General features: G+C 43.9%; 1 protein-coding gene across 1 annotated transcript in view; it reads left to right on the plus strand.

Moving 5' to 3' along the window:
• Gxylt2 (glucoside xylosyltransferase 2) overlaps positions 1-27,172 on the plus strand; it is a 91,167-nt gene that overhangs the window by 33,670 nt on the left and 30,325 nt on the right. Inside the window, exon 3 of the mRNA XM_021165390.1 lies at positions 9,568-9,699. Within this exon, the coding sequence (XP_021021049.1) occupies positions 9,568-9,699 (132 nt within the window). The remainder of the gene's footprint in view (positions 1-9,567; positions 9,700-27,172) is intronic.

Genomic DNA, 27,172 nt, shown 5'->3' on the forward strand with positions numbered 1-27,172 from the left:
ATCCCTCCATGGCGTCTGCATCAGCTCCTGCTTTCTGACCTGTTTGAGTTCCAGTCCTGACTTCCTTTGGTGATGAACAGCAACATGGAAGTGTAAGCCGAATAAACCCTTTCCTCCCCAACTTGCTTCTTGGTCATGATGTTTGTGCAGGAATAGAAACCCTGACTAAGACAGGGACTAACTGGTCCACTTGGCCTTGGCTCTAGATCAGGACCTTAAGGGCACTATTCATTTACCTGTATGCACCAGCTAGAGCGCTATTGGCCTGTCACAGTTCCCAGGATGCTAGTTTAGGGAAGAGACAGACTGGAGCATCATCAGGACCACACCTTTTGCTCCTTCTGTGTGACAGTGACATGAATGTCTTCACCTGTCCAGAAGCAGCTATGGACCATCTAACTGTGTAGCCTTAGCAATACTCATACAGAAGAATGGAGGAAAACTGGCCATAGATGAACATTAGCCATCACACAGAGTCCTAGTGGCATCTCCTACATGCTGGATGCTGAGTGCTGAGTTGCACTTTTGGCTAGATATTGCATAAGGGAAGGGATATGTGTATGACCATATCTGTGTGGCCAACTGTTCCTTCTTCAAATACATTCCTTCTGTGCTGGCCTGATGTGGTAGACCAGGAGCATCAGGTGGAGTGGAAGGGGGCCATGCCTGAGAATTTTACTGTCTCTCTTGGGTTAGCAGCTCTGTGTGAGGCCCACTGCTGTCTGTATCATCCTTGGAGAGTCTCACATGATAAGGTGTGAAGTCTCTTTGCCTTTGCTCATGTATGAGCTTGGAGGCAGGTCCTCCAGCCTCAGGAGAGGCCCCATTAAACCTTCAGATTCACATAGACAGCTCACCCCCCAGTTTCAGGGCACCCAGAACCAGAACAGCTCAGCTCAGAGACTCCTGACCTTAAGACGTTATTTGAGTGGGCTAGAGATATGGCTCTAAGGATAAGAACGCTTGCTTCTCTTGCAGTGGACCGAGGTTTGGTTCCTAGCACCCACATGATGAACCACAACCATATGTAACTCCACCCTCTTCTGCACTCCATGGGCACCTGGATGCCTGTGGTACATATACATATGTGCAAGCAAAAACATTTATACACATAAAATAAAAGATTTGAGCCAATTCTGTTAGCACAGACCTGTAATCTCAGCCATATAAGAGGATGAGACAGGAGAATCATGAGCCCAAGCCCTACCTGGGCTACAGAGAAAGTTTAAGACTAACTTATGCAGCCTAGTGAGATTCTGCCTCAAGACAAGAAGGAGAAAGAGGCCTGGGGCTATAACAGTGATAGAGCACTTGTCTAGCATACATGATGTCCTGGGTCCATTCCTTTATGCTTCACATAGATACAAACCCCGAGAGAGGGGAGGGGGGAAGAGGGAGGGAGAAATATGATTTGGAGGTTCTGGTAGGATGGCTTAGCAGGCAAGGGTGTTTGCCACCAAGCCCGAGTCAATCTCTGGGACCCACATGATAGAAGGAGAGAACTAGCTACTGCAAGTTGTCCTCTGACTCCACACACAAGCAGTAGCATGCACGTGCACATGCACAGATACATAAATAAGTAAACAAACAGACAAACGTAATACTTTTAAAAAAATTATTTGAGATAAGCGTTTGCAGATTTATGGTCTTAAGCTATTGCTGTCTGGAGCCATCGGTTACAAAGTAGCGATTAATACAGCCTCTGTGCACATATACTTCCATGTAGCTACACATGCAGATGAGGGAGTGTGACAGGTGTAATGGCATGTGACATCTAAGGCTAGGTCATGGGAAGAAGACAGCTTTTGTTTGCCCCTTTGGGGTGGCCTTCACCTAGAAGTTTCTACCATGCCCAGGGAAGTTCAAAGAAGTCTGTGTGGAGAGACATGAGGAGACTCCAGCAGAGAGAGGAGTGACGCCTCAGCCAGCAACATACCTGGGGCACCAGGTTGTGGAGGGAGCTATCTGCACAAGGTCTGTGTCTGGCCTTCAAGGCTCTGGCTGAGGCCCCAAAATGGTGAAACTGCATTCCCTGTTCCCGCTGTGCCTTGTCTGAATTCCCGACCCGTAGATTCTGGGTGTGTACTAGGCGGTTGTTTGATGAGCCACAGAGACTGCTGTGAACTGGGAGCTGACGCCTCTGGGGAGTGATGGCCGACGCTTACGATGCTCTGCTGTATGTAGGTTTCCCTGATGCATTGACTCCTCTGGAATTGTTCCGAGTCTTTGTGAGACCAGTGAAGGGAGCTGTAGTAGGACTTGTGGTTTGGATCTGGACTGTCCCCCAAGTGCTATGGTTAAAGTCCTGGCCCTCCATGGTGCTACTAGATAGTGGACCCACAGGAAAGTAAGGTTTGTGCTCATTGGTGCTTGTCAGTGTCTCTAAAGCCCCAGTTTATTCCTTTTCACTCGTTCAAAATACAGATGTATTTAATTTTATGTATATGGATGGTTTTGCCTACATGTATGCCTGTGTACCACATGCATACAGTGCCCACAGAGGCCAGAAGAAGATAACTGGAGTTACAGATGGTTTTGAGCCACAATGTGCCTCCTGAGAATTGAACCTGGATCTCCTGGAAATACAGCCAGTGCTCTAGGCGCTGGACCATCTCATGGATTTCTTCTGCACACATTTTTGTCATGATCTGCTTCCTTGCCACAGCAACCCAACCAACAAACCAGGGCCTAAAACTATGGGCAAAACTATTTTCTTTTCCTCATTTTGGTTTTTTTGTTTTGGTGTTTGTTTAGTTTGGTTTGGTTGAGACAAAGTCTGACTACAGAGCTCTTGGCTGGCTGGCCTAGAATTTCCAGAGGGCTGTCTGCCTCTGCCTTTCAGGTGCTGGAATTAAAGGTATGTACCCTCCTGCTTGGGACCTTTCCTTTTTTTAAGTCCATCACCTCAGGTATTTCATTGCAGCACAGTAAAGCTGACTGATATGGGTATTAAACACTTGCAGAGTAGGTGGTGTCACCTCTTTCCGTGGATTAATTATTGTACAATTTAGGTTTAAAAACTGAGACACTATGTAGGTTGTAGACCGTTCGTCCGCTTCAGTTTTTGTCATCTGTATTATGGGACAAATTATTCTTTATCTAACTATATATGCAGAGTATCGCTTTGGGGCCAGTCTAATAATGCATTTATTCTATCACCCTGCAAAGATTCTCCGAAATGTGAGCTATCCGCTGTGTATTTTGTTATAGCAGCTGGCTGAGGCTAGGTTGGGAGAAGGTGGGCAAGGTTGTCGCTTTCCTCTCCTGTCCCCCAGCAGTGGGTACTGTGGGCAAATTCAGAACTTCCTGGGATATTTAGAACCACATATTTTTTACCTTAGGATGAGATGTAAAAGAAGAAGAAAAACCAACCACCATCGCCATGCTTCGGGCAACTGCCCCATGGGTTAGGGCTTCTATATTTAGACTGTTTCTCTTCTTTTTAAAAAGGTATTATTAAATGCAGCCTCTCTTTAAGAAAAAAAAGAACAAAGGCCCCAGAAGTTACTTTTTAAAAAGATATCCTGGGGCTGGGGAGATAGGCTCAGCTTGTGAAAGTGCTTGCTGAACAAGCCTGATGACCCGAGTCTGATCTCCAGCATACAAGTAAAAAAGGCCAAAGTAACTCACATTTGTTAGCCCAGAACTCCTCCTGTGAGATGACAGCAAAGAGAGAATCGCCCAGAAACACACAAGCCAGCCAGCCTGGAATATAGGGGCAGCAGCAACAGGAGACTGCCTCACAGGGCAGAGGGGAGAGTCATGAAAGTTGACTTCTGACACGCCCCCCCATGCGTGTGCTCTGGCATATATGTGGCTCCTCTCTCTCCTGCATGCATGTGCACACCGACATGTATGTATACAGACACACGCACGCACGCATGTACTCACATGCACAAAATCTGGAACAAGAAGGGCTGCACTTTGAGGGGAAAATGAGACAAAAAGAAAAGAACATAAACCCCAGGACCTGCCAGGGGGTCGTGGCGCACACCTTTAATCCCAGCACTTGGGAGGCAGAGGCAGGCAGATTTCTGAGTTCGAGTCCAGCCTGGTCTACAAAGTGAGTTCCAGGACAGCCAGGGCTGCACAGAGAAACCCTGTCTCGAAAAAAACAAGAAAACAAACAAACCCAGGACCTAAGTTCCACCCGAAAACCCCTGGTGGAAAGGAGAATCGACTCCCAGAGGTACAATCAAGTGTTTAACCACCTACGCACACCTTCATAAATTCATGAACAAACCACTCAAGATTGCCAGTATTTCTGGGCCCTGCTGAAAGACTGCCAGAGGGAATGAGGGTCTTTAAGAAGGAAAGGGAAGCAAGCCAGAAAAAAAAGTTTAGCATAGCTCAGTAGCCACATTTGGATCATTGCAGAGGGAAGTCCCTAGGATGGGTTTTCTTGACGGTCTTTGATTGGGTGAGCGTAAGTAGCGAACAGTCCCTAAGGGTTAGTTGCTATTTTCAAATTGGCCTGGGATGTAGCTGTTTAAACTAAGTGGGTCTCCTTGCTTAGGTAGAAACCTGGTATGTTGGACTTGATATAGGATCATAGCCTCTGTTTTTACCGCTTTTCCATTGCTGAGATAAAACACCATGACCAAGGCCATTTATTAAAAGGAACGGTTTATTTGGGCTTACAGTTCCCAAGGAGTAAGAATCCATTGTGGCATGGCAGCACAGACTGGATCAGGATGCTGAAGACTCACATCTTAAACCACAAGCCAAAATGGAATGGTGTCTGACTTTAAAACCTCAAAGCCTGTACCTAGTGACACACCCCCTCCACAAGACCACACCTCCTAAACCTACCCAAACAGCTCCACTCACCGGGGACCAAACATTCAAGCATCTGAGCCCGTGGGGGACATCCAAGCCACCACAGCCTCCCAATTAACTGTTTTATTAGAAACATAATGGTTAACTTCTCAACAGTAACACTGGCTAATCCATAATGAGATAATACCTTCCAAATGCAGAGAATAGATCAACTTGGGTCGTCTTCCCTGGCTAAACTACATACAGAGAATGAAATCATTAATCAGCAAAAGACCTTCACTTAAGGAGACTTTTATAAGATAAAGTGGAAGAATGGTGATTTTTTTAAAAAAGCAATGCCTAAGTTGTAGAGTGAATGTTAAAAATCAGACTGAAATATATCATCTGAATCACAGTTAACCATCCTGTGAATCCTCTGTACGTCAGGCATATGACAGTAGTTAGCATCTGATTTCATACGGATGCTGAGATGTTGACCAGAAGTACTAAAAAATGTGTGATATATAGAATATGGAAGTAGGAAAAGAGAGAAAATCTTCATGTACAAGAAACCAAGACTGGAGATGGGGAAGAAACTCAAAAAGTAGAAGAGACTTAAACATGCACTGGAATAAGGGTAAATGAACTGAGACTTCTCTCCTGAAGACAGGGTTTCAGAAAGAGAGATTAGATAGATGCTGAAGCTCAAAGTCAGGAAGACCCTCACACATTCTCAGAGGGCTAAGTTATGGCTCAGTCTGTGCCTGGCATGGGTACTTGTGTTTGCTAAGTCATCAGTACTGTTATACTAAGCCAGTGGGTCACAACCCCTTTGGGGGTAAAAACAACCCATTCACAGGTGGGCTTTTCTAAACCCTGCATGTCAGATATGTACATTATGATTCATAGCAGCAAAATTATAGTTATGACGTTTGCAACAAAAATAATTTTATGATTGGGGGTCAATCACCACAACATGAGGAACTGTATTAGAAGGCCGCAGCATTAGAAACGTTTGAGAACCACTGTCCTAAGCGCATATGTGGGTGTCAGTTCTCCTGAGCCAGTGCACTTGAATGCAGTGTTGATGCTGGCGTAAGTTCAGCTCAGTCAATGCCCATCATTAATCACTGTCAGGTGCTTTCAACTGCCATTCAGTAATCTTCAGTCGCTCCCAATGTCTCTAAAAAGTTGGTGTTTATAAAAATGATATGTGTACATTTTAAACAAATAACCAGGAAATGTGTGAATCCCAAATTAAAGAGACACAAGCACCACAGTAGTGCTCAGGTGAACAATTTCCACATGTCTTTCTATTCTGTGTCCGTGCTGGCTAGTTTTTTGTCAACTTGACACAGGCTAGAATCTAGGAAGAGGAAATGTCAGTTGAGGAATTGCCTCCATCAGACTGGCCTGTAGGCAAATCTTGGGGACTCTTGGTTGATAATTGATGCTGGAGGGCGTTGCCACTGTTGAGCAGGTGGCCCTGGATTGTGTATGAAAACAGGCTAAGCAAGCCATGAGGAGCAAGCCAATAAGCGGGGTTCCTCCACAGCCTCTCCATCAGCTCCTGCCTCCAGGTTCCCCACCAGAGTTCCTGCCCTGACTTCTCATCGTGATGGACTATTGTAAGCTTTAAACGGAAACAAACTCTTTCCTGCCCAAGATGCTTTGGGGCATGGTGCTTTATCACAGCCACGGAAAGCAAACCAGAACATATTCTTATATAGACGTCAGAAATTAAATCATACGCCATAGTCTTTCTTCTACCAACAACATGTAGATAATTAATTGCTTCCAAAGCAGGGAGGGGTTGGCTTTTCTAAAATTTTCTGCAAAACAGTGGCTATAGCAACTATTTCTTTACAGGCATTACATATCACAACTATGTTAGCTCCTGTTGTTAAGTGTAAAAGTAGCCATAGTCATGTGCACACAAGAGGGTGTGGCTGCACATGAGAGGGCGTGGCTTCACATGAGAGGGCATGGCTGCACATGAGAAGGCATGGCTGCATTCCATTGTATGTAGGGATACAAATTCAAATCTCAGGTAACTCTTACCTATCACAAAGCATGATTCTGTTTTGATTCTTTTAAAGATTTATTTTATTTTTAATTATGTATGTGCACGTGTGTCTGTATGTGAATATGTACACATGACTACAGGTGCCTGTGGAGGCCAGATGCATTAGATTCTCCCTAGAGTTATGGGAACCACCAGAGATGGAAACCACCTGATGTGGGTGCAGGTCCTCAGGAAGAGCAGTTTGCACTACTAACCACTGGGCCATCTTCAGTCCCCGTGATTCCTTGGACTACTTTAAAATGTTCTGCCTGGGTGTGGTGGGCTGGGGTATTGGTCTTTTGAGATCATCGTTTGCTGACTCTAGTTCTATGACATGGTCACTTAGGACTGCACTGTGTTCTGTTATTCAGATATACCTCATAAGTTTCCAATGACTTGTTATGATTATAAAATTGTTCACCAATACAAATAAAACTTTTAAGAAAACTTTTTAAAATTAAAAACTTTATTCTCCTCTTACACATCCTGACCTCAGTTTCCCCTCCCTCCCCTCCTCCCAGCTCCCCCAGATCCACTCCTCCTCCATTTCCTTTTAGAAAAGAGCAGTTTAAAGTCTTACAGCAATAGATGGGTTGTCACCTCGCAAAAAGGCCTGTAGGATCTTATGTGCATATTGCTAAGAGGAAGAAGGCAGCATTTAGTGAGGGACCCGTGTGAACCCAGTGACAGGACCTTCTGGAAAACAGGAATCAGAGGCATGACAACAGCGATGAGATCAGCGACTGCGTGGAGGAGAGTGGAACATGGTGAATGGATAAAAGGAAGGCTTTCTGGGGTGGTAAGAGCACTCTGTGTGTGCTGTCAGTGTGGAAACCTGCCGTAACACGTGTATCCAAACCCACAGAACTGTGACATAAGAGAGAACCTAATCTACACCACAGACTTCAGTTAATAGTGGGAATCATGGGGCTGGACGGGTTGCTCAGTGGTTAGGAGCACTTGTTGCTGTTGTGGGCTCAGTTCCCAGCACCCACATACTGGTTTGGAAACACCCATAATGCCAGTTCCAGAGGATTTAATGCCCTCTTAACCTCCACGGGCACCGAGTCCATGTGTAATACACATAACATGCATGCAGGCAAAGCAATCGTACACAGAAAATAAAATAAATTGTACTTTTCAATTTAAAAAGTAATATTGGCCCATCAGTTAAAACAAAAGAGCCAGGCATGTTGCTGCATGTCTTTAATCCCAGCACTCAGCAGGTAGATCTCTATGAGTTTAAGGCTAGCCTGGTTTAAATAGTTAATTCCAGGACAGACAGAGTGATATAGAGAGACCCTGTCTCAATAAAAACAAGTTGATATTTTTTTAAATAAAAATCAACATTGGCCCATCAGTTGCAGCAAATATGCTGTAGCAGTGTGTGCTGATACCCTGCGTGCTGATACACAGGGTGAGAGGAAGCTAATTGTTTACTTTCTGCTCTGTTTTTCTCTAAAGCTACAAGTACTATAAAAAAAGAATAAGTTCCATTAATCTTTATCTTTAACATATGCAGATGCAGAGATGGCTCAGCAGTTAAGAGTTGGACTCAGTCCCCACACACATGGCGCTCAGAGTCATCTATTCCAGGGCATCCGATGCCCTCTTCTGTCTCCTGCAGGCACCAGGCACACATGTGGTACCCAGACATACATGTAGGAAAACCACTCATACACATAGAAGAATACGCCTTTAAAATATTAACATATGCAAAAAAGAAACATATTCACTCTAAAGGTTCTGAAGAATGCAGAAATATTCACAGGAAAGGAGACCCATAAGCAGCAACTATAGAGGTGTCCACTTTTAATAACAGAATGCTGTCTGTCTAGATTTTCTCCACATATAGAAGACACATGCACAGGAGATGCTGATGTGGTTCAGTAGTGAAGAGCTCTTTCTGCTCCTGCAGAGGACTTGGGTTCAGTTCCTAGCACCCACATTGACTGGCTTATAACTGTAACTCCAGTTTCAGGGGATCTGATATCCTCTTCTGGTCTCTACAGACAATAGATACACCCATTACACATACCATGCACATGCATACATGCAGGCAGAACACTCGTTCACATAAAAATAAATCTTGAAATAAAGATGCATATATTTTTGCGATTAGATTATTATATTATATTAATGCGATCTGCATTAGAATTTTTTTTGAGACAGTATTTTACATAGAGCAGGCTACCTGCAAACTTGAGGTCCTCTTCTCTCAACCTCTCGAGTCCTGATATGGCAGGCACGTACCACTACACTGGATCCTATAATGGCTTTACATATATCAAATAGAAACATGCAGATCTTCTTTATTCTACACCATTTCACTGTGTAAGTCTACCATAACTTTTACTTTCCCAATTCCTAATAAATTGATATTTAGACTCCCACGTTTTGTTACCACATACTACACTGTGATGAAAGCCAGCGTACCTTTATCTTTGGGATCTTGTTAACCAACTTCTGAATTGTTCTGAATTGTCCTCTTGGCGGTTTATCCGAGTTTATATTCCCTTTGGCAGTGTTGTGGACCAGTCTCCCAAATCCCTTGCTAACAGCAAATGTTATTTGTTTTCAGTCCTAGCAACATTATAGGAAAATGACCGTTAGAAGCAGTGATGAGTCTAGACTCCCCCTGTGAATTGCCTGGACGATATCCACTGTGCCCGCCAGAGGCCTCTCAGGTGTTCTCTGTTTATCCCGGTGTCTTACCACCTGTCTGTGTCTCCCCTGTTTTGCAGTTGCGCCAGTGGCCCGACTCCTATACAAAGAAGTTTGAGCACAGACTCTACCCTATCACTTTTTCCGTCGGAAACCCTCAGGAATGGAAGAAACTATTCAAACCCTGTGCCGCCCAGAGGCTCTTTCTCCCGGTAGGAACCCTGTGGTTTACAAGATGTAGCTTGGGAAAGACTTCCACTTGAAAACAGTGAAATCAGCTGAGGTGGGGGATGGGGTGGGAGGATAAAAGTGCCCCTTTCCTTTCTGTGGTTGATGTCCTCAGCCTGCAGTGTGCAGACAGAAGTCTCCTCTAGTCTCAATGGCTTTCCTGCAGATTCTGGGTCTGAGAGCATCCAAAGCATGCCTTAGACAAGAGACTTGGTGACTGGATTTGCCATTTACTGCTTTGTGAACCTCAGGCACAGTTTCCTCCTTTGCATGGCTCACAGCACTTGGCCAGTGTTAGCTTCTATTAGCAGTTCTCAAACAGCCACCACCACAACTAGATGTAGCCAGATATTCACAAAGGGTCCAGCGTTCCGGCTTAGCCTTTCAGTTTTGAAATTTTTTTTAATTATTTATTTATTTATTTATTTATTTATTTATTACATGTAAGTACACTGTAGCTGTCTTCAGACACACCAGAAGAGGGTGTCAGATCTCATTGCAGATGGTTGTAAGCCACCATGTGGTTGCTGGGATTTGAACTCAGGTCTGGGAAGAGCAGTCAGTGCTCTTAACTGCTGAGCCATCTCTCCAGCCCTTGAAATTTTTAATAGGACATTTTTGTTTATTTTGTTTTTAAAGATTACTAATGTAGGCTGGGGCTATACTTCAGTGATTTGTCAACCATGCACAAGGCCCTAGCTGGGTTTAATCCCTGGTTGTACAGAAAAGAGAGAGGGAGGGGGATAGAAAAAGAGAGAGTAGGAGAACACAAAAGGACACATCAAAACTGTATTGAATTGGAAGGGGAATGCACTGTGAACTACAACCTTTATATTTCTGTGGGATCCCTGCCTTCCCATAGACATTTGATATAGTGGCAATTAAGTGACAATGGTCCTGCTCCCTAGACCTTAAGTCTGACAGGAGCTTAAGTCAAATCAGGACTGAGGTAGAGAGAAGGCACCATGGCTGTATGATATCCTACTGTGTCCTGGAAGAGATCTTAGCGACCACTTGTGGCAAGACATAAATTAAGTGAAGTTACTGGGTGAGAAAGGTTTGGGGAGGAGGAAGGGAGGGAAGGAGGGAAAGAGGGAGGGGAGGCAAGGGAGAGGTAGGTTCAGGCAAGAGAACAGTGTGTGGGAAGAGACATGTTTCCCAAAATAAAGGTTCATGGAACTACAGTAGAGACGAAGATTGGGTTGAAGATGTAAGCAGGGCTCGACCTGCAGGCTCTGAAACCCCCTTGAGATGGCTGCTGTTTACTTAAAGGCAGAGGGGAAACACTGCGCAAATCTAGAATGGAAAGTGGATGGCCTGATTTGTGGGTTGCTTAAAAAAAAAACTGTTAATGATAGATTTGAGACCTACTTGATGAATGTACTTACCAACTCATGCTGGAGTTGAAGTGAGAGGGCCGGGAGAGGGGAGGGTTAAAAGGCATTTCATCCATGTTTTGGTTGATTCAGTTCCAGTTGTCAATATCTAATACCTACACAAAGGGAAATTTCTCATAGTGCTCTGTCTAAGAAATAGATAGTGATATTATATAGAAATTAGGAAATCTGCAGGACCAACAGTTTAGGCAAGGAAGTTGAAATTGCATGGTGGCATGGTGTTTGATTTGGAGGTGCCTAGGGTTGTGGGAGGGGGCAGTGCTTCCTATCTGTTGATTTGGAAACTCTAACTCTAACTGTGAGTGATAATCTTAGTATTTCCAACACAGAGAAAGGCACAGCCTGGGCACACGGCTGGTGCCACTCTGCTGCCTAGGATCGCCACTTATTTACTTCATTTCTTTAAAGATGTATTTCATTTTTATTTATGTGTGTATATACTGCATGTGTGTACATGCCCACAGAGGCCAGAAGAGGACATCAGAGCCCCTGGTGCTGGATTACAGGCTGTTGTTGTAAGCCTCCTGTCATGGGTGCTGGGAACTGAGCTCAGGTCTTCTGCAAGGGTAGTGTGCACATTTGACCACTAAGCCATCTCAACCGACTCAACTGCTGTTTAATTAAATGACCTGTCTCTACCACATGCAGACCCATCTACATCAAGTGAGATGAGTAATTTGTACAAAAACATGGCTGAGGAATGACTGCCTGAAAATGGGGCTAACATCTCTAGAATAATGATGCCCCTGTAATTGTCATCTGAGGTGAGAAGTGATACCAGGGCTCTGCTTTTCGCTCTATTTAAGACAAAGGGAAGTATTCGAAAGCCAGGGTTGCTGTTGGGAAATTGTCTACCAACCCTATGCAAGGTTTGAGCAACTCAATGGAAACACATTTGTATTCTCTCTGACCTTGAGTTGTGACTTTATTGCCCTACTCAAGCAACACCACCCAACCAGGCTCATTCCTGGATGTGAATGATTCATTATAGCTAAGTGAGATGTCTGCTTTGAATGACAAATGGATGTTAGTGTTCCTTATCTGCTTCTGGTAATGGAAAAGCAGCCCTTCTTAAAAATAATAAAGAGAGATTGTGGCTGACAGGATGCTTACCTTCTCCCAAGTCCTATATCATAATGACAGACTATGAGCATGGCTTTGGGGAGCATTGTTGAGCGATAGTGACCTTCAGGGAAGTCCCATGAAACCCCTCTCTATGATCCCAAATCTGATGTGCTGCTAAGGCTGCACATGGGAGAATGGAGTCCTGTGATACAAGCATTCTAGCAGGTGGCTGGGAAAGAACCACGGATTTGGCCATCTTCTGCATAGTGAGTGTTTGGACTCTCGGCCTCCAGATGAATATGCTATTTTAGAAGGTTCTGGAACTAGTGTGTGGACTATGCTAGAGGAAGTGGGTATGGGGGTGGGCCTGGTGGGCTTTTAGCCTGGCTCTATGCTCTGCCTGTTCTCTGCTTCCTAACTGCAGATGCAATGTGACCTTTTGTGTTGAGTTGCTTTCTGTCCTGCCTTCTCCACCATGAGGGGCCTATGTCCTCAAACCATGAGCCAGAGTAACCCAGTCCTTCTTTTGGTTGCTTTCATCGGGTGTTTTGTCACAACCGTGAGGAAAGTAACTAGTTGGCTTATCCCTCACACACACACAGTAGACACCCTTTCTTCACTAATATACATCTCTCTGGATATGACAATAAGTGTGTATGGTATATGGACCAGTGCATGTGTAAGGGTGTACCTGCTGGTGCTCAGGTGTGGAGGCCAGAAGACAACATTGTGTGTCCTGCTTGATCGCTCTCAGCCTTGTTTCTTGGAACAGAGTCTGTCTCTTGGAACAAGACTTGGAGCTAGTAACAGTGATCCTCCTGTCTCCGATGTATGCACAACCACACCCAGCTTTTTATGTGGGTCCTAAATCTAACTCTTCCACAGCAAGGACTCTTACCCACGGAGCCTTCTCCCCAGTTCTCAACTAATACTTTACCATCAGAGAAAAGATGTTTACATCTCATGCCTATCGGATACTGACACACTCTTAAGGGAATTCAAATTTTATCAATGCTTGCTTTATGAAGTCCTAGAGACCAGTTTACCTTTCTTTTTCTTTTCTTTTCTTTTTTTTTTTTTTAAAGATTTACTTATTTATTATATGTGAGTACACTGTAGCGGTCTTCAGACACTCCAGAAGAGGGCGTCCCATTACAGATGGTTGTGAGCCACCATGTGGTTGCTGGGAATTGAACTCAGCCCCAGTTTACCTTTCTACTTCTGGGGATAATGGCCCAAGGGGTAGGGCTGTTGTTGGTGGAGCTACACTGCAGGGGGTTTGACGTTCTCTAACGTGCATCTTTCTTCCTCGAAGTTTGGTACTTTAAAGTATCCCAAACAATATGCCAACTGCAAATAAATCAAATTTGATTAAAGAACAAAAAACAAAAACAGGCTAGAGAGATGGCTCAGTGGTTAAGAGCAGTGACTGCTCTTCCAGAGGTCCTGAGTTCAATTCCCAGCAACGACATGATGGCTCATAACCATCTGTAATAGGATCTGATGCCCTCTTCTGGTGTGTCTGAAGACAACTACAATGTACTCATATAAATAAAATAAATCAATCTTTAAAAACAAAAACAGGAAGCCCTTTATTCTACAGAAATAGTTGTCTCGAATGATTGCAGACCATCACCCTTCCCCAGCCAATGGGAAGTTGCAGTGTTTTTTAACAGCTGCACATATTGCTACCCACTGTGCCCATTGGATCACAAAGGCTCCTCGGGAATGCAGGTGTGTGAGGATCATAGTAATATTTAGAATGCGGCAGAAGTAAGTGAAGAGCAGGCTGTTCAGGAACTCGATTGGCCAGGAGCACCTAGCGTGGTAGGAACATGCTACGCAGGCTTTCCTGGAGGAGAGAGGATTTGATGGGAGTTTTGATTGATAGGTTCCTAGTTACAACAACATCTGATGTCTTTCTTGGTGATGTCACAGCAATGCAAACTGCAGCTCTTCTGCCAAAGGAAATAGGAGATAGTTTATTCTGAGCCAACGACTGTGAAAATGCCCCACAAACATGGACTCGGGATGCTCTGGAAGGTGTGGTCCACGATGGAAGTGGCTACCCAAATTTTTGTAGTCACATCACAAAACACCTAAGCACGTTGTTGGGGACATGAGGCAGGCAGACTACAGTACAGCAGAGAAGTCTCTGTGATGGGTTTCCGATGACATCTGATGGTATTCTTAGTTTGGGTGCTTGGGTTTGGTTCTAATGTTGTCTGTATTTAATTTGGCTCCCAAAGGCCATGTTCCCAGACACTGAGGGTCTCCACCCCAAGTTAGAATTGATTGGCAATGAAGAATTGCCATACAGCCAATGGCTGGGCAGGTAGACTGAGGCAAGACCTAGACATTTAAGAGTAGAGGGAGAGATTGCAGTGATGGGGAAGATGAAAGGCCAGACCTAAAGGACATGTGAGATTCAGGAAAAGTGGCCACATGGGTCACTTCCCTAATTATGTTTGGGGTAGCAGAGATGAAATCTAGATTTTAAAAGAGGTTAACTCAGAAGTATCCGTGGTGGTGGTGGTGGTGGGGTGCTAGCAACAGAAAGGATAAGAACTGCCCAGCCAAGGCTGGCAAGATGGCTCAGAGATTAAGAGCACTGACTGCTCTTCCAAAGGTCCTGAGTTCAATCCCAGCAACTACATGATGGCTCACAACGATCCATAATGAGATCTGACACCCTCTTCTGGTGTGTCTGAAGACAGCTACAGTTTACTTACATTTAATAATAAAGAAATCTTTGGGCCAGCCGGAGCGAGCAGAGGTCCCGAGTTCAATTCCCAGCAACCATATGATGGCTCACAACCATCTGTACAGCTACAGTGTACTCATATACATCAAATAAATAAATAAATAAACAAACAAATAAATAAATCTTAAAAAACAAACAAACAAAAGAACTGCCCAGCCTTTGAGCTAGTCAAGACAAGTGCATGTGTGTGTTTGTGTGTTTCATTCCCGAATCCAGATAACTCCTGGGCAGGTTTGCGCATGTAACCAGCTGGGAGCCAAACCTATTTAACTAATTACCACTACATTTGAGTTGTTAGAACTTAGTTATAGCTGAGTTAAGCTTGCTAGTGCTTTTCTCTGATAGTCAAAGGGATGTTAGGCCAGAGACAGAGGTGGGTGATGAAGAACAATTAAGGGTGCTAACCATGACACAAGATACTGTTGGTTCTGATGCACAGTCTTCCAAATCTCCACAACCAGGAAGTTCTACTTGATCCCTGGGTCTGCAAAATCTTTACCACAAATGTGGTTTTTGCAGAGAGCTTCAGTTCAGGCCCCATTGCTTGCACACGCATCTGCATGCTTGGCGGGAGTTAGGATGAAATTGCTTTCAGACCTGTCTGCAGGTTTATCCTGAGCACAGTCTGTCTCCAAGTTACTCCCGGTAACTTGCCTCATTTCTTAAATATTTCAAAAAGCAGTGCTAAATAAACATATTACATGTGTCATCTATATCACATCGGAGGGAACAACATGAAACATTTCCCTTGTCCATTTACAGCTTGCTAAATGGTCTATAACTGGTTCCAACGCGTGGGAATGTATGTGGTGTTCTAATGAGCGAGCCACAGGCTAATGGAAAAGGTGACCCGTTAGATTCGTTTGAACTTTTTAAATGTATGGTCAGACCTTTGTTATTTCCAGTGTCACACCTCTGCATTTTAGCAATTAACACTGAGACACCTGGGAATCAGTCCTGTGGCTATGAACACACATTGACAAATGTATAAGGATGTATTAAATACCTTTGCTAAGAGGGATATTGGAATCACCTTCGGTGATGCTTGCAATCTTACCAAGTAACACTAGGCCACGGAAGCACTGGAATGAGCCTTGCTAGCAAAATGGTTGCGTTAATTATGAATAAGCTATGAAGAAACTTTTTTCAGTATCACTGTTTATTCACATATGACTAAAGATTTGGCATTCGGAATATTAATTCCAGCTCTTGGTTACATGTGGAAGACACCTACCTCTCTAGCTGTAGTGGTTCAAATGAGAAATGCACAAACACACCCGCCCCCTCCCCCTTGACTTCTGTATTTGAACACTTGGTCTCTACTTGGTGGAGGGTTAAATGGCAAAGCCTTGCTAGAGGAGGTATGTAACTGGGGGGGGGGGTTAGTGTTTCTAATCTTTTCCCACCTCCTTTTCATCCTGCTTCCTGCTTTGTGTGGGGGATTCGAGCTCTCAGCTTCCTGTTCCTGCTACCATGCTTCCTTGCCATGATAGAATCTTATTTCTCTAGAACTGTAAGCAAAAACAAACCCTCTCCTCCATAAGTTGCTTTTGGTTATGGTATTTTATCACAGCCACAGAAAATAGCAATTACATAAGCTTAGGGAAAAAAGAAATTTTGTTGGTTAATCTGAGAAGTCCAGCTCAGAGGGCTAATTCTAAGCATAGCTAGATCCAGGGGCTCATGTGACATCATCAGGGCTCAGCTGTTGTCTCTAGAGCCTTTCTTTGTAAGCCTCATTTGCTGAGCCAAAAGATTGCTCAAGATAGTCTACAAGCTTAACAGCAGCAGTGTCTAAAGAGCTTGCCATTCAACACTTGGGGAGCAGAAGCAGGTAGATCTCTGTGAGTTCAAGGCCAGCCTGGCCTACACAGAGAGTTCCAGGACAGCCAGGACTACATAAAGAGACCCTGTCTCATTGAAAGAAAAAAAATTGCCAGGACTTAAACATCCAAACTGGTAGAATGGGGAACTCTGGGAAATTGCATCCCAAGAAGCAAGTAGAACTGGTGGGAGTTGTTTTCTAGATAACTGTCTAAATTATCTGGACTAAAGAAATAAAATATTTGTTTAATAAAATGTATTAAACTTGATAAGAAGACTCCAGGACACATTTTCTCCTCTCCCTTTCTGCCAATGACATTCCCAGTATTTAGGTGAACTGAGGCAGGTATCAATGTGGGATTGGTGATTGTGGTGGCAAAAGTTGTGATTGCTGGGGCAAAAGTAGCTTACATTTGGTAAGTGTTTTCGTTAAATCTGCTATTTTAAGGCCTAAGGCAGATGATGTCTGGTGATTAACTCCTGCTGTTCAGCAGCAGGGGATTAAGAAAAAAAGTTTAATTGTTAGGGCTCTTTCTTTCTGGTTCCAGAGCCCCTACTCCTGAGTTGGTTAACTCTTTATGAGACAGAGAGGAAGAAGAGGAAGAAAGAGAGAACGGAAGGCCACACACAGAAAAAACACATACTCTGGATGTAATGGAAATGACCACTCTCAATTTTTATTATTGCTTACAGCTTTTTATGGCATTGAGACAAAAGGCTGTCTGTATAAAAAAGAATTACCTTGTGGATAAATTATTACATAAAAGGGGAGTTACAGAAGGATGTCAATAGTAAGTTCAAAGCAGTGCTCTGTTCTGTAAGCTCATTATAAGTTCAAAGCAACAGTTTCACATGGCCTTGCTGTATTATAGCACACACCTGTGGCTTCATCCTTGAACTTGACCTAGAATGAATGTTTTTCCTGGACCACATATTTGTTCCAAGCCTGTTTCTCTTCTTAGTGTAATTATGAAAGCCCATTATACTTCTTATTATGTATCCTTTACCTATTATTCTATGAGGATTCTATTTATTATTCTATTCTTGATTCTTATTTATTATGTCTTTCTGGCAAAACAACTAAAACCATCTCCTAAACTTTTTTTGTTAAAATTATTTGCATCATATTAGGAATTCTATAAAGTCATTAATTCATCTAAACAGCATTAATTTATGAAAGTTCATCTTCATGTTGATTTGCAGGAAATTTTCTCAATAGGGTGAGCTGATGCCCAGGAATCCTTAGGCTATGTAATAGTGACAGGAAAGGCATATCAGCAGCAAGAAGCAATCCTGGGATGAAGTCTCTAAGGACCCTGCATTCTCAGAGCTCACCCATTGCAGCCATGCAAAATGGTGGGCCATCTCCCGAAAACTCACTTGCATGCCTTAGTCTTTCCTAGATGGCTTCTGGCACTCTTCCAGCTCACTGATAGAAACTCAGTTCCAGGCAGGCTAGCATGGGGGTCCCTCTTTCTCTTGCTCCCAGTATCTTCTTAGGAGAGACAAGCCATCAACATCTTTCATTTCTACAGTCGTTGTTTTGAAAGAGTCTAAATTCCACAAGCCACAAAATCAACCTCTTTCTTCATTAAGAAGTGTGAGAGGTTTGCTGACAAAGTTTGGCAACCTGAGTTTGATACTTGAAACCTCACAAAGTGAAAGAAGAGAACTGACACATCAAAGTTGTTCTGAGACGTCAACATGCACACAGAAGCACACACATTCCCCACCAAACAATAATTAAATAGAACCCTGTTAGTGTCAGAATGAACATCACACCTTTGGCCTCAAAAGTTCAGTGATTGTAGAGCAATTTGTGTCCTGCTGAACTCTAAAAATATTGAAAATTTTAAAATTCTATGTTAGCAAATACTGAATACAAAAAATAAACAGGAACAAAAAAGGGAAAAGGAAAATAGTTTGCATAAATTCCTTGTACAAATGGCACTAAATGTAAATGGAGAAAACCAAAGAAATCATAAAGCAGAGATGGAGTCAATAAGATACTTGCCACCAAGCCTGATTACCTGAGTTCAATTCCTGGGATTCACATGATATATGGAAAGAATAAGTTCTTTCAAGTTGTCTTTTGACCACACTTATCTTATGCTTTCAAACACACACACACACACACACACACTAAATATACAGATTTTTAAAGCAAAAATTGTCAGAGTTGATAAGTATGGTCCAAATGTTTAAATAGACAGAAAGGATACATATTAAAAGATAGAAAAGGATATGCCATAAAACCCATCAAAAGGAGCTAAAATGTCACAAGAGGACTTTACAAAGTAAAGGGGAAGTTGAAAAAATGACTGGGCAAGTATAGGTGCTTGTTCCTGATCCCAAAGACCTGAGTTCAATCCCCAGGACCACCATGATGGAAGGAGAGAACAGACGTCTACAAGCTGTCCTCTGATTTCTACACATGTGCTGTGGTGTCTGTGCTCACACACATATACAAATTAAATTTTTTTAAGTGTAATAAAAAGATGAATACAGTTGTCATCTACCACAGACACACATAGTAGAGATCCTTTCTTAACGTGTGTGTGTGTGTGTGTGTGTGTGTGTGTGTGTGTGTGTGTGCGCGCGCACACGTGCCTGTGCGCTCGTGCTCAGGCGTGCATGCTCATGCACATGTATGGAGGACTCTGGGTGTCCTGCTCCATAATTCTCAGCCTTTTTCCCTTGAAATACTGTCTTTCACTGACCAGGAACTAAGCTGATGGCCAATAAGCCAATGGATGAATGAAGGACAAATGGCTGAATTAATGGCCCTACTTCTGGCCAACCTGAGCTACACCTTGCCTTACAAAGTGCATGGGGAAACTTTAAGAGTATCTTCAAATGCTAGCAGAGGATTTAAAGATAAAATGCTTCCTAAAGTGCCCAACCTTCAACCAACATCTACTCAGAAAATGTTAGTTGGATTTGGTTCTTGGGTATACGGGTATACAGAAAGGGAAAACCTTTGAAACTCAGTTGTATTCTGCAGACCTGCTGGTCCTTGTGTCCCGGTGACCAGATTTTCAGCAACTCGGGCAGAGAGCACATGCACGGTGGGTGGGGGGGCGGGGGCGGTTACCATCTGACTAAGACACTCAGTTCTGCTTTAAACAAAAGTTGCCATGGCCTCTGGGATACCAGTAAGGAAAGAGGGAACTTACTGGCTCAAATGCCAGCACCTGGTAAGGGACAGAAGCAACTGGGCACATGGGGGCAGATGGAAGATCTGAGGAAGCCATCATCTCAGAACACACGAGAGACACCCGATCCCTTCACTTACAACAGCCATGTGGAAAACGGGTGGCAGAGACAACAGTTGGCCAACACAGCTGAGAGAGTAAAACCAAGGGCCAAAGAAAAGTTTGGTGAAGCAGGGTTTTAGGGAGCCCATCTTGAACAAAGCCATCCTAGAGTTGCCTGGTGCAGAGGAGGTCTGAATCTTGTTTGTCAGGATGGTCAGTTCAGCAGATTCTATTTCATAATGAAAATATCTCGAAGTATTTCCCTGACACTGGTAGCCTGTCTTTTAGCATGCCATGGAAATGATATAAATACCATTATACTATTTGTGATTCCACAAGGGGGGCACAGGAGAGGTAACAAAAAAAAACATTATTTATGGCTTGACTCTTTTTTTTAAGATTTATTTATTTATTATATGTAAGTACACTGTAGCTGACTTCAGACACACCAGAAGAGGGTGGCAGACCTCATTATGGGTGGTTGTGAGACACCATGTGGTTGCTGGGATTTGAACTCAGGACTTTTGGAAGAGCAGTTGGCGCTCTTAACCACTGAGCCATCTCGCCAGCCCAACTTTTAACACCCTATTTTAGGCCAATAATTTAATAAACCATCTTACAAATCTCAAATCAAAAGTTAAAATGATGCAACACCATTTAGCCAAGAACAAATGCTAACTGGAGCTGGAAGATGCTCTGTGGGTAAAGTGCTCGCTGCATAGGTGTGAAGGCCTGACTTTGGGTCCCCAGATTCCTCACTGCTGGTGGGAGGGTACACCGGCAGATCTCAGGGCTCACTGACCTGCTGGCCTAGCTGAAACAGCAAGCTCCAAGCTCAGTGAGAGACTCTGTCTCTACAAACCAGGGTAGAGAATGACAGGGGACACTCAGTGCAGTCCTTGAGCCTCACACATGTCATCCCAGCCCTAGGGAGACTGAGGCAGGAGGTCATAAGTTCAGTCAGGGCCTCCATAGAGGTTCATAGCCAACTGAAAGCTAGCCTGGGGTACATAATGTGTTCCTTTATGGAAGAAACAAAAAAACAACTCAAGGACCAGGCTAAACCTGACATCCCTTCCTCCACACACACCCTACTGCATAATTTGGGAAAACTTCCAGTATATATTTATTTTTTAAGCCAGAGGGGGTTTTACATGACTGATGCCCCCATATTACTCCCTTCACTTAAGTTCTCTCAGCAATGCTAAAAGGGATGGTTAAACATATGCAGCTTCAATAGAAAACTCTTTGCTCTTGGTTACATATGAAAGGAAAACACCCGAAAGTAGAAGCAGAGGAGTAGGAATGGATGCTAGGACTTCGTTGATATTTACAATATCCATGTGTGTGTATATATAAGTGTATATGCATATATATTTATGTGAGTAGTTGTTATTCTTCAACAATACTTATTGAACCTCAGGAATGTGCCTGATCTTTAGTCTGGTACTCAGGAGGCAGACACAAGCCGAACTCTTGTGAGTTTAAGGCCATCCTGGTCTACATAGTAAGTTCCAGGGCAGCTCAAGCTACATAATGGACCCTGTCTCAAAATTAACTAACAAACTAATTAATTAATTAATAACAGGTTGAATTAGTTTCTAGTAGTTGTTAAAAATGGAGATGTAAAGTTTTTGAGGGAAATGGAAATAATGGTGATATTGTGTTGAGATCTGACTTCCTGACCATGCCAGATGTGCTTAGATCCGAGAAAATGTGCTGGTTTGAATATGCTTGGCTCAGGGAGTGGCACTATTAGGAGGTGTGGTGGAAGTTGTTGGAGGAAGTGTGTTACTGTCTGGTGGGCTTTGAGACCCTTCTCCTAGCTGCCTGGAAGCCAGTCTTCTCCTATTGGCCTTCAGAATAAGACACAGAACTCTCAGCTCCTCCAGTGCCATGCCTGCCTGGATGCTGCCATGCTTCCCTCCGTGGTGGTAATGGGCTGAACGTCTGAACCTGTAAGCCAGCCCCAATTAAATGTTGTCCTTTATAAGAGGTCCCTTGGTCATGGTGTCTGTTCACAGCAATAAAACCCTAACTAAGACAGACAGACAGACAGACAGACAGACACTATAATATCTGACACTGCACCACTATGTTGTCCCATTCTACAGAGAAGAGAGAAGGCTGTGAGGGTGGTAGTATGACAAGAGTAAGTGCTGGTAAGAATCAATGATAATAATATTTAGTAGTAGTAGTAGTGGTGGTGGTGGTGGTAGTGGTGGTGCCATTGACATTACATTGTCATGCTAGGGATGAAGAATTAAACCCAGAACCTGTGTAGCTGGCAAACTCTTTACCTCTAATTACATCCTCATCCTTAGCCCTTGTGTTTTGTCTCATTTTGTTTAACCACTCAAATATTTTTGCCGTGCACTAACGCTTCCTAAGTGCACTCAAACAGCCAGATCCCGCTCAGGTTTACCCCAGCCCTTGTGGTTTTGGAGCAGTGCCGTCTCACTGTGTAGCCCAGGCTGGCCTTGAATTTGCTGTGTCGCTCAGAATGGCCCTGAATAAACTTGAGAGCCTCCATAGGCCTAGGGTTATAAGCACATATAGCTCTGGCTCACTCAACATCTCCTTACTCTGTCGACTGCTGAATTGTTGGTGCAGTTTTATATCAAAAGACATGGGATTGTGGGTTAAGAATTTAAGTGGTGGAGGGAGGGCTGAAGAGAGAGCTCAGCAGCTTAGAGCACTTCCAAAGGTCTTGAGTTTGGGTCCTAACACCCAAATCAGCTCATAACTGTCTGTAACTCCAGATCTGTGGGCTATGATGCCCTCTTCTGGTTTCTATCAGCACAGGTGCAAACATGGTCAAAGGGTTATTGTAATGGCTTCTTGTCCCATCTCCCTTGCACCCGTGTCCTTTCCCTCCTGCATGACTTTCTCATCAGATGGATTAGGGTCATCTGTTGCTTATATGACCAAGTCCTAGCATAACCCAAGCAAGTTCTCCTGGGAAAACAGCATCTTCCTGCAGTGTCCTGCTCCAGCCAATCTGCTCTATCCTTGGCCTTCCCTCTGGGTGCACATGTCCCGCCTCAGACCGTTACTTGCTGGCAATCCATGGCCACAACTGTCCTGTTTCCAGCACTACAGAGATCATACCTGTTTCTCAGAACTCAGCCCAGCATTTTTTAACTTGCTTAAACTGTCTGTGACTCCTGTTTCAGGGGATCTGAGGCCCTCTGACCTCCACTGTGGCATGTGTATATACGTGATGCACATACATTTACATAGGCACATACACACTCATTCTCTCTCTCTCTCTCTCTCTCTCTCTCTCTCTCTCACACACACACACACACACACACACACACACACACCCCACACATGTGGGTGGATGTATTCCTTGGTATATATGATACATATCAGCATAGTTCTATTGACAGAGATCAGAAGTGATGGGATGTTTATACTTCACAGTTAGATTTGGGCTTCTCAGTGCTGTCTTTGTGGTGGCTTGAATAGGTTTGGCCCCCATAGATTCATGTTTTGATGCTTGGCCATAGGGAGTGGCACTATTAGGAGGTGTGGCCTTACTTGAGTAAGTGTGGCCTTATTGGAGAAAGTGTGTCATTGTGTAGGTGGGCTTTCAGGTCTCCTTGCTCAAGCTCTGCCCAGTGTGGAGTTAGAGCCTCCTTGCTGCCTGCAGAAGGCATTCTCTTGGCTGTCTTCAGATCTAGATGCAGAACTCTCAGCTTCTTCTCCAGCACCATGTCTGCCTACAGGCTGCCATGCTTCCTGCCATGATAATAACAGATTAAACCTCTGAAACTGTAAACCAGCCCCAATTAAATGTTTTCTTTTATAAGAGTTGCCTTGGTCATGGTATCTCTTCAGTGCACTAAAACCCTAACTATGACAGTTCTCCAGTAGGGCTCTTTGGGGAAGCGGACTGATTCCAGGGCTTGGGGTAGAAAAACACAAGATGAGTTTGGAGTGTCCTATGGTACCAAAAAATTAGAACTAATTTTTTCTTTTCAAATAGAAAGAGGACTGTGGCGATGACTCAGCTTGTGTAAAGTATAAGGACCAGAGTTCTACGAACTTCAACATTCAGAGTTCCTAAGTTCAGAGTTCATAGAATCACATAAGAAAGCTAAGAGCAGTGACATGTGTTTGGAAGCAAAGTGAAGGAGATCCTTGGGCCTCTATAAACAGACAGCCCACCTAACTAGGCAGTTCCAGGCCAAGTGAGACACTAAAATATACTGGATTCCTGTTTTTTTCCAAAGATGTTTATGTTCTGGGAGTTGGCTTGGCAGGTGAAAACATTTGTTGTGCAAGCTGATTGTCTTAGACACTGTTCTATTGCTGTGCAGGGATAACCATGACCAAGGTAACTTATGAAGCAGTTGAGGGCTTGCTTACAGTTTTTCAGAGGGTGAACCCATGACCAGCATGGCAGGATCACAGCAGGCATGGTGCTGGAGCAGTAACTAAGAGCTACATCCTGATCTTCAAATTGGAGGCCGAGAGAGGGGAACCTCAACCCTCCTAATTCTTCCTAAACATCCATCAACTGGGGACCAAACTCGAAATGTATGAACTTTGCAGGCTGTTCTCATTCAAACCACCGTACTGATGCTCTGAGTTTAATGCCTGCAACTCCTACTGGAAAGAGAGGACGGAATGTTGAACTCTGACCTGCATTCACCAGCGTACACATGAACACACACATGCATGCATGAGTGGGCACACCTGTGTGCGTGTGTGCATAACACACACACACACACACACACCAGGTTTCAAGGGGGCTCTCACTGGACACAGGACACAGGAGCTCATGTGAAAGAGCTCAGGTGACCCTAGTTAGAACACACTGAGACAGAGTGAATGGACAGTAACCACACAAACCCTCATGCCTTGCCTGGAACTCCCTTCAGTGGGTTTACTGAAACTATTAGAAAGGTGCAGGTATTCTTACCTCACCTGAGATGCCTGACAAGCTCAGCTGCACAACCAAGTGCTGTGTCCCAGACTGGGGGCTGTGCTCCCTGCTGCCACCAAGCACCACCAGAGAGGATGGCACCTCGGCTTGAAAGATCCAAAGACAAATATGAAAATAGGGGGTTTTTTACTGAACGTAAAATGCTTCCATGAAATCATAATTCAAACTGTTGTTAAACCAGGGACGATCTGTACTGTATGATATGCCCCCTCTCTCACACACAGTGAAATAGTTTCCATGCTGATAAATACAAGCAATGGATTGGGTAAATGAGCATAAAAAATAGCAACCCTTCCCCACAGAGGGATTCCGATGAACACATGCAGAAAGAGTGAGGGAATGGACATACAAAGGCATATCGGTGAGTGCCTGCGGCCCTTGCTAGCACTTGGGAAGCAGAGGCAAGAGGGTCACAAGACTACCCTAGGCTACAGGGGATGAGAGAGCAAGAGTGGGGGAGTGAGAAAATATCTTTGAATAAAGTTACTAGAGGAAAGTCTAACCAGTGAGTGCTAAATGAGGATTGTAAAACTTAATCAAAGTGGGGTACTCCTGTGGTTTTAGAAAATCTTGCTTAAAATACTTAGGGGAAAAGAATATGTTTACAGGAAAGTACTGGCAGTCACCACTCAGACCAAATGGCTGAGGCTAGCACATGGGTCCACCCTGTGACTGGTTCTCCTTCACATCTGCAAAACTTCATTTAATCCTGAAAACATGAGTCTCCCACTGGAGACCTGGGTTCAGACTTATCAACTAGTTCTCCCCAAAGGTATCAAATCTCTCGGATCCCCATATCAAGCACAAGGCATAAAACAAATGTTATTTAAATGACCAGAACTTATAAAACAGTCTATATTCTTTCCTATTTTTATAATATTGTTAGTTTAATAGCACCTGGTTACAAATGGTTATAATTATTTGTTTAGTTAGAACACTATTATTTCCTGTGCTGGAGTACTGGGCTCGTGCCTCTTTCAAGAAGCCCAGACAGAGAGAAGGCAGGTTAGCAGAAGCTGACTGTGCCTGCTCCTGTGCCTGTCTTGGCAAGGATGGTTTGTGTCAGCTTGGGAACAGTGTTTGACCTGAAGATGTGTATGCTCTAGGACTTGAGAGGTGGAGGCAGGGAGTTCCTTATTAGTTCCTTATTAGTCCTTATTAGCAGGGTTACATAATGAGATCCTATCCCAAACAAAACAAAATAAAACAAACAAATGAAAACAGAATCATTTAAAATGAAGGCACAGGGAAGGCTGTTATGCTCTTGGAGACATGGATGTCTGTCAGCAGATGTTGGGAGTGGGTAGTGAGGTACAGGCCCACATAGCAAAAGAACAATATTCTTTCTGTATGGTAGGCATACTAGCTTTCCTTCAAGACTTTGAGTCTTACACACTTCCTACTGCTGAGTCTGTCTCTGTGCTCTATCTTGTATATAATCAGTCTTGAAGTGTCTTTAAAATGAAAGTGAGGCTGGCGAGATGGTTTGGTGGGTAAAGGTACTTGCCACCACCAGGCCTGGTGTGCTGAGTTTGAACTCTGGGATCCATGTGGTGGGAAGAAAGAACCAGCTCCCACAAGTTGCCCTCTGACCTCTACGTGTGTGCGATGGCATGTGTGTGCACATACAAACATTAAATGAAAGAACTAAACAAACAAACAAATAAATAAAAGTAGATTAAAATGGGACTGGAATGATGGCTCAGCCATTAAGAATGCTGGTTGCTCTCCCAGAGGGCTCAGGCTGGATTCCCAGCCCTGCGTGGCAGCTCACAACTTCAGTCCAGTGGATCCAGTGCCCTTCTCTTACCTTCAGGGGCACCAGACACACAAGCGGTGAGTATATACAGGAAAAGTAAATGCCTATATATATAAAACAAGGAAAATAAAACCATTTTCCTAAAAGCAATGATGAAGTCTTCATTTGCACGTTAAATCAATAAGATTTGCAGTGGCTCTGAGGCAGTGTAGCATTGTCCCAGACACCTGGACCTGAGGTGCTACTCAATTCTGGCTCCCACGGGGCTGCAGTTCTAATGCAGGGAGGAGGCAGTTTAAGAAAAGGCCGCTGGCAAGATACAATTTGCAAAACACATGAAACTGAAGAAGAACGAAGACCAAAGTGTGGACACTTTGCCCCTTCTTAGAATTGGGAACAAAACACCCATGGAAGGAGTTACAGAGACAAAGTTT

This window comes from Mus caroli, chromosome 6 (genome assembly GCF_900094665.2).
Source record: "Mus caroli chromosome 6, CAROLI_EIJ_v1.1, whole genome shotgun sequence".
Taxonomy (NCBI): domain Eukaryota; kingdom Metazoa; phylum Chordata; class Mammalia; order Rodentia; family Muridae; genus Mus; species Mus caroli.